At 44.0% G+C, this 7,969-nt stretch overlaps 1 protein-coding gene across 1 annotated transcript; it reads right to left on the reverse strand.

Annotated features, from left to right (window-relative positions):
* Positions 1–6,469: 6,469 nt before the first annotated feature.
* On the reverse strand, positions 6,470–7,408 carry LOC138369103 (mucin-2-like). The gene has a single exon (XM_069332039.1). The coding sequence runs from the start codon at positions 7,406–7,408 to the stop codon at positions 6,470–6,472; it is 939 nt and encodes a 312-aa protein (XP_069188140.1).
* Positions 7,409–7,969: the final 561 nt, after the last annotated feature.

A 7,969-nucleotide genomic window follows, 5' to 3' on the forward strand; every position in this document is an offset into this window, starting at 1 on the left:
GCCTACTGGGTACATATTAATTATGTACATAGGAGTATATTTATGTTTTTTTCACGCTGCCTATTTTGGCTGTATTTCTTGCCATCGTAAGTGCTTCATAACCTGTAAGTGTTGTTACAGTTATAATGGAATTACCACCATTTGTATTGTTGCCATTACCATGTAGCATATGGAGAGCCTCACGTGTGTTTGGGAAGGGAATGGCGGACGGGTGGTGGCGTGTAGGAGGTGGTGATGGTGGTGGTGGTGGGGATGGAATAGTGTGGAGAAGGAAGGGAAGGGGGGGTTATTGAGTGGGAATGATGGAATGGAGAGTGATTGTTGTTTGGGGGAGAAGCAAAGTGTACGAGGTTGTGGTTTAGGGAAGCTGAAGGGTAGGGAAGACGGTATGTCAGGGCTGGCCTGGGGGGCAGTAGAATATGGGTTTATAGCGTGGTCATTCTTGTGTAGTTTTAGTGTCGGGGCGGTGGTGGTGCCCGGGGAACCTATATGCCCTTATTTACACAGAGTATTGCGCTTCTAAGTCTACATACGATGAGATTACTTTATTTCTGAATATAGTTAACGATTAAAGTACATATAGTTGCTGGTTGGTGCAGTCAGCTATTGTGGTGGCCTTAATAACCCTCCCGGGGTGGATAGGCCTAAAGTCCACTCCCACCCAAGATGAGGAAACTGTGAGGGGGGGGGGGGGGATGATATGCCTGCTGCTCTACACCACCCTAGGCCTCTACACCACCCTAGGCCTCTACACCACCTAGGCCTCTACACCACCCTGGCTAGGCCTCTACACCACCCTAGCTAGGCCTCTACACCACCCTAGCTAGGCCTCTACACCACCCTAGGCCTCTATACTACCCTAGGCCTCTACACCACCCTAGACTTCTACACCACCCTAGGCCTCTACACCACCTAGGCCTCTACACCACCCTAGGCCTCTACACCACCCTAGCTAGGCCTCTACACCACCCTAGCTAGGCCTCTACACCACCCTAGCTAGGCCTCTACACCACCCTAGCTAGGCCTCTACACCACCCTAGCAAGGCCTCTACACCACCCTAGCTAGGCCTCTACACCACCCTAGCAAGGCCTCTACACCACCCTAGGACTCTACATCACCCTAGGCCTCTACACCACCATCTCTATAAACACAATATATAATCATGTTTCCAATGCCTGTTATATGGATTACAAGTAAACATAAATCTGTACTAAGGCGAATATTCATGGACATATGGCCGACGGAGGTCTCAAACAAACAAATGAACACTACTCAACAAGAAACGATTAAGTTCGTCATACAAATTGTTCACACTAGGTCTCTTTGCAAGACACAAGTATATTAGGCATATGGGGTCATTCATACATTACGGGGAAATTATATGATAAATCAGTATAGATTTTCCGAGAAAGCAATAGAGTGACGTGGAGGGGAGGAGGCACCTTAGCCGCCCTGACGTCACTCTTATACTTCCGCTCTTCCAAACTCACTTCTACAACACACCCTAACTTACTTCACCTCATTTTTCTATCGGAATTTTATGTCTGCCTTGATTTTGTAGCATAAAATGCTTTATAAACATTGATATATTAAAATAAGTTTCAGGGCACATTATTGGAACTGCCATTTTGGAGCTGAGGGTGTGTTGAACGAGTCGTCTAGGCGATTCTAAAAAAAAAAAATATACCAGCAGACGTCAATTACAGAAATGCAGCACTTAAATACAAGCTGATTAAAATTTGTATTGTACAGCAATATTTAACTCTGTAAACAGACTACTCGTGGCTGCCATATGGTTACCGGCAAATCGACCTTGAAATTGTACGAAGTTCGCATCGCAAACCGTACATTTTCGTTAATCATTTCATTTGGACAGACCACCTGTTTTAATTTATGTATTTAAATAGAAATAAATCTAGTATTAGGGTGAGAGTAGTAAGTGTAAAGAGTAAGAGGCGTCAAGTGGACGGCTGACAGACCTACTACGGCCTCCACCATGGCTGCCAACCCTGCCAACGCTGACGCAACACGTGGTGAAGGCTCTGGACCACGTGGGCGATGACTTCACGTGCTCATTACATACAACAATATATATATATATATACATGTTTATGTGTACATTCTAGTGTATGGTGTTGTGGCCTTATTCACGTGCTGGATTGTGTATTGGATTCGAGTTTGTCCGGAGGTGCACTAGAGCGAGCCATATGTTGAGTCTGTGGTATTGATCTGACTCACGTCTCCGGCTAACCTCATTTGTGTGTACCATGTTCCATAGTCAGCCATGGCTCTCAGCTGTTCTCCCTGCCAGGGTGATGTCCCTGCCAGGGTGGTGTTCCTGCCAGGGCGATGTCCCTGCCAGGGTGGTGTCTGTTAGGGTGGTGTTTCTGTCAGGGTGGTGTCCCTGCCAGGGTGATGTCCCTGCCAGGGTGGTGTCCCTGCTATGGTGTGTCCCTGCCAGGGTAGTGTCCCTGCTAGGGTGTTGTTCCTGCCAGGGTGGTGTCCCTGCCAGGGTGGTGTCCCTGCCAGGGTGGTGTCCCTGCCAGGGTGGTGTCCCTGCCAGGGTGGTGTCCCTGCTATGGTGGTGTCCCTGCCAGGGTGGTGTCCCTGCTATGGTGGTGTCCCTGCCAGGGTGGTGTCCCTGCCAGGGTGGTGTCTGTCAGGGTGGTGTCCCTGCCAGGGTGTTGTTCCTGCCAGGGTGGTGTCCCTGCCAGGGTGGTGTTCCTGCCAGGGTGATGTTCCTGCCAGGGTGATGTTCCTGCCAGGGTGTTATTCCTGCCAGGGTGTTGTTCCTGCCAGGGTGGTGTCCCTGTCAGGGTGGTGTTTCTGTTAGGGTTGTGTCCCTGCCAGGGTGATGTCCCTGCCAGGGTGGTGTCCCTGCCAGGGTGTTCTCCCTGCCAGGGCGTTGTTCCTGCCAGGGTGATGTTCCTGCCAGGGTGTTATTCCTGCCAGGGCGTTGTTCCTGCCAGGGTGTTATTCCTGCCAGGGCGTTGTTCCTGCCAGGGTGATGTTCCTGCCAGGGTGTTATTCCTGCCAGGGTGTTGTTCCTGCTAAGACGTACTATAAAATACACCAGGGTGTACTCTGGCTGGTAAACATCACCCTGGCTATAAAATACACTGATAAATTAGCTGGGTGTTAGTCAGCTGTCACGGGCTGCTTCCTGGGGGTGGAGGCCTGGTCGAGGACCGGGCCGCGGGGACACTAAAGCCCCGAAATCATCTCAAGATAACCCTCAAGATAAGATAACCCAGACGGGATGTCTCCTCGTACTCTGCCAGGTGTAGTGGCTGCCTGCCCCACTGCCTGGTACACCCAGATGACGTCCCACATCTCGGGCCCACACCCTCACCCACCACACTCCCTGCCCCTATCTTCTACTACAGCCACTCCTACTATTCCACACTACAGCCACTACACCTACCCCTTCCACTACAGCCCCCCCCCCCCCTTCCACTACAGCCCCCTTCTGCAATGAATTATTATATCTAGGTGGTACTAATGGTACTTCCAGGTGGTCCAAAAGTGGTATTCCCACGTGGTATCATAACATGTGGCCTACTCCCACGTGCATGGTATCATGAATGGTAGCTTACCTTCACGTGATATCATGAATGGAAGCCTATACTCTCATGTGGTATCATGAATGGTAGCCTACTGCAACATGATATCATGTATGCTAGCTTACTCCCATGTGATGTGAATAGCTGCCTATTCACTCGTGGTATCAGGAATCATAACGTACTCCCATGTGGTATCATGAATGGTAGCCTAGTCCCACGTGGTATCATGAATGGTAGCCTAGTCCCACGTGGTATCATGAACGGTAGCCTAATCCCACGTGGTGTCATGAATGGTAGCCTAGTCCCACGTGGTATCATGAACGGTAGCCTAATCCCACGTGGTGTCATGAACGGTAGCCTAGTCCCACGTGGTATCATGAATAGTAGCCTAGTCCCACGTGGTATGAATGTTAGGCCTACCGTGGTTCACAAAATTGGGCTCCCACCCGCCAGAAAATAGTCTACATATTCTATAGAGTACTGTACTTCCATGCAATATACTTCCTTCAATGCGTAGTACTCGGACACAATTATGTGGTGCTATACATGCCCATATGGATGTATATGCACTCAAAGGATGAGTGACGGTGCTCAGTACTATCCATGTGGCGGTATATGCACTCACAGGATGAGTGACGTTGCCCATGTGACAGGAGTATGTTCACTCACAGGATGAGTGGTGGTGCCCAGTACTGCCCATGTGACAGTAGTATGTTCACTCACAGGATGGGGTACCTATAAACTCTATTACTTGGTTTATTACCAAGTAAACAAATATTACTTGGTAATATTAATCAAATAATTTCCCTCTTAGTAATGTATGTTGAATTTAAATTGTAAAATAAAAAAAAATGTACTTAAATCAGGAAATGTTTAGACTTCACCTTCAGAAAATAATATGTTAGTCATCAGGAAATTCCAAGCTATTACTGTATTTGTATTAGGAAACTTTTTGTATTTTATTGTGATAAGAATATGGATTGTTGGTAAAATTATAGCCAGACACGCACTTAGCCATAAATAATATCTTGCATGTCCATTTTTGTATCAATGTTATGTATATAACATACTTTGTATTATACAACATATGCCTTAAATACAGTTTGCTGGATATTAGGGTCAATAATAAGTGTGCCCCTAATGTTATGAAATAGAGAATAATATGCAAATATTAAATTTTTATAAGTATGAAATTTTAATTTTAAATTAAAGTAAATAAGCTATCAAGGCCTAAAGTGGTAAAGTTATTAGATTTAATTTAATATTGAAGGAAAATTAAGAATACAATAATTTATGTTAGTTGGCACTTTAGGGTTCACAAAAGTATGCTCTTTTATGCACGTGTATTTTATGCAAAAGTATGCACGTGGGGGACACCCACGTGGTGTCATGAACGGTAGCCTAGTCCCACGTGGTATCATGAATAGTAGCCTAGTCCCACGTAGTATGAATGTTAGGCCTACCGTGGTTCACAAAATTGGGCTCCCACCCGCCAGAAAATAGTCTACATATTCTATAGAGTACTGTACTTCCATGCAATATACTTCCTTCAATGCGTAGTACTCGGACACAATTATGTGGTGCTATACATGCCCATATGGATGTATATGCACTCAAAGGATGAGTGACGGTGCTCAGTACTATCCATGTGGCGGTATATGCACTCACAGGATGAGTGACGTTGCCCATGTGACAGGAGTATGTTCACTCTCAGGATGAGTGGTGGTGCCCAGTACTGCCCATGTGACAGCAGTATGTTCACTCACAGGATGGGGTACCTATAAACACTATTACTTGGTTTATTACCAAGTAAACAAATATTACTTGGTAATATTAATCAAATAATTTCCCTCTTAGTAATGTATGTTGAATTTAAATTGTAAAATAAAAAAAATGTACTTAAATCAGGAAATGTTTAGACTTCACCTTCAGAAAATAATATGTTAGTCATCAGGAAATTCCAAGCTATTACTGTATTTGTATTAGGAAACTTTTTGTATTTTATTGTGATAAGAATATGGATTGTTGGTAAAATTATAGCCAGACACGCACTTAGCCATAAATAATATCTTGCATGTCCATTTTTGTATCAATGTTATGTATATAACATACTTTGTATTATACAACATATGCCTTAAATACAGTTTGCTGGATATTAGGGTCAATAATAAGTGTGCCCCTAATGTTATGAAATAGAGAATAATATGCAAATATTAAATTTTTATAAGTATGAAATTTTAATTTTAAATTAAAGTAAATAAGCTATCAAGGCCTAAAGTGGTAAAGTTATTAGATTTAATGTTGGCACTTTAGGGTTCACAAAAGTATGCTCTCACATGACATAACAATGTTTCACAGAAAATGTTATTCATTATAAATAATGTAATATTTACCTTAAAAGCATAATGTATAAATGATCATGTACTCTAAGTACTGTAATATTTTTTTTATCTTTATTTAATAATATACAATATAAATCATATATACACCAATTTTACAAGGAAATACTACATTACATATACAGTAGCATAATTATCAGTAAACAAATGTTTCGTATTATCACAGAGCATGAACTTTAAACCCCTAAATGTTATACTTATTTTTCTTTAAATGATTACAAAAAGAGCATACCCTCATTTATCTGTAATCTCATATTTATCACGAATGCTAATACTATTTTCATAAACAAATCAATAATGTACTTACATGATCAATAGCCAATAAATTTAATTATAAAATATGTCCAGCAATATACATTTGTCAACAAATTGTTTTTTGCTACATATTATATATATATATATATATATATATATATATATATATATATATATATATATATATATATATATATATATATATATATATATATATATATATATATATTACCCGATTATTATAATAAGTCTCAGACAAAGCTTAGGCTACACTGTCGTTTGTACAGTTTGACAGTGGTGTGGCTGCAGGTGTTTGGTACAGTTTGACAGTGGTGTGGCTGCAGGTGTTTGGTACAGTTTGACAGTGGTGTGGCTGCAGGTGTTTGGTACAGTTTGACAGTGGTGTGGCTGCAGGTGTTTGGTACAGTTTGACAGTGGTGTGGCTGCAGGTGTTTGGTACAGTTTGACAGTGGTGTGGCTGCAGGTGTTTGGTACAGTTTGACAGTGGTGTGGCTGCAGGTGTTTGGTACAGTTTGACAGTGGTGTGGCTGCAGGTGTTTGGTACAGTTTGACAGTGGTGTGGCTGCAGGTGTTTGGTACAGTTTGACAGTGGTGTGGCTGCAGGTGTTTGGTACAGTTTGACAGTGGTGTGGCTGCAGGTGTTTGGTACAGTTTGACAGTGGTGTGGCTGCAGGTGTTTGGTACAGTTTGACAGTGGTGTGGCTGCAGGTGTTTGGTACAATCTGACAGTGGTGTGGCTGCAGGTGTTTGGTACTGTGTCTGGCATTGGTGTGGATGCAGGTGTTTGGTACTGTGTCTGGCACTGGTGTGGATGCAGGTGTTTGGTACTGTGTCTGGCACTGGTGTGGATGCAGGTGTTTGGTACTGTGTCTGGCATTGGTGTGGCTGCAGGTGTTTGATACTGTCTGGCATTGGTGTGGATGCAGGTGTTTGGTACAGTGTCTGACATTGGTGTGAGTGCAGGTGTTTGGTACTGTGTCTGACATTGGTGTGGGTGCAGGTGTTTGATACTGTCTGACATTGGTGTGGATGCAGGTGTTTGGTACTGTGTCTGACATTGGTGTGGGTGCAGGTGTTTGGTACTGTGTCTGACATTGGTGTGGGTGCAGGTGTTTGGTACTGTGTCTGACAGTAGTGTGGGTGCAGGTGTTTAGCACGGTGACTGACATTGGTGCAGGTGTTTGGCACGGTGTTTGGCACGGTGTTTGGCACGGAGAACATATACGGCACGCATAGACGCAATAAAGCACCTAAATTATTGGGATCGTCTCAAAGCCCTCCAAATGTACTCACTAGAAAGAAGACGAGAGAGATATCAAATAATATTCACCTGGAAGATACTGGAGGGCCAAGTACCAAATCTACACAGTAAAATAACAACGTACTGGAGTGAACGACATGGAAGAAAATGTAGAATAGAACCAATGAAGAGCAGAGGTGCCATAGGCACAATCAGAGAACACTGTATAAACATCAGAGGTCCGCGGTTGTTCAACGTCCTCCCAGCAAGCATAAGAAATATTGCCGGAACAACCGTGGACATTTTCAAGAGGAAACTAGATTTATTCCTCCAAGGAGTGCCGGACCAACCGGGCTGTGGTGGGTATGTGGGCCTGCGGGCCGCTCCAAGCAACAGCCTGGTGGACCAAACTCACACAAGTCGAGCCTGGCCTCGGGCCGGGCTTGGGGAGTAGACGAACTCCCAGAACCCCATCAACCAGGTATCAACC

Source organism: Procambarus clarkii, chromosome 27, assembly GCF_040958095.1.
Source record: "Procambarus clarkii isolate CNS0578487 chromosome 27, FALCON_Pclarkii_2.0, whole genome shotgun sequence".
Lineage (NCBI taxonomy): Eukaryota > Metazoa > Arthropoda > Malacostraca > Decapoda > Cambaridae > Procambarus > Procambarus clarkii.

Coding starts and splice junctions, on each gene's coding strand:
- LOC138369103 (XM_069332039.1), bottom strand. CDS start 7,408: ATGTCAGTCACCGTGCTAAACACCTGCACCCACACTACTGTCAGACAC.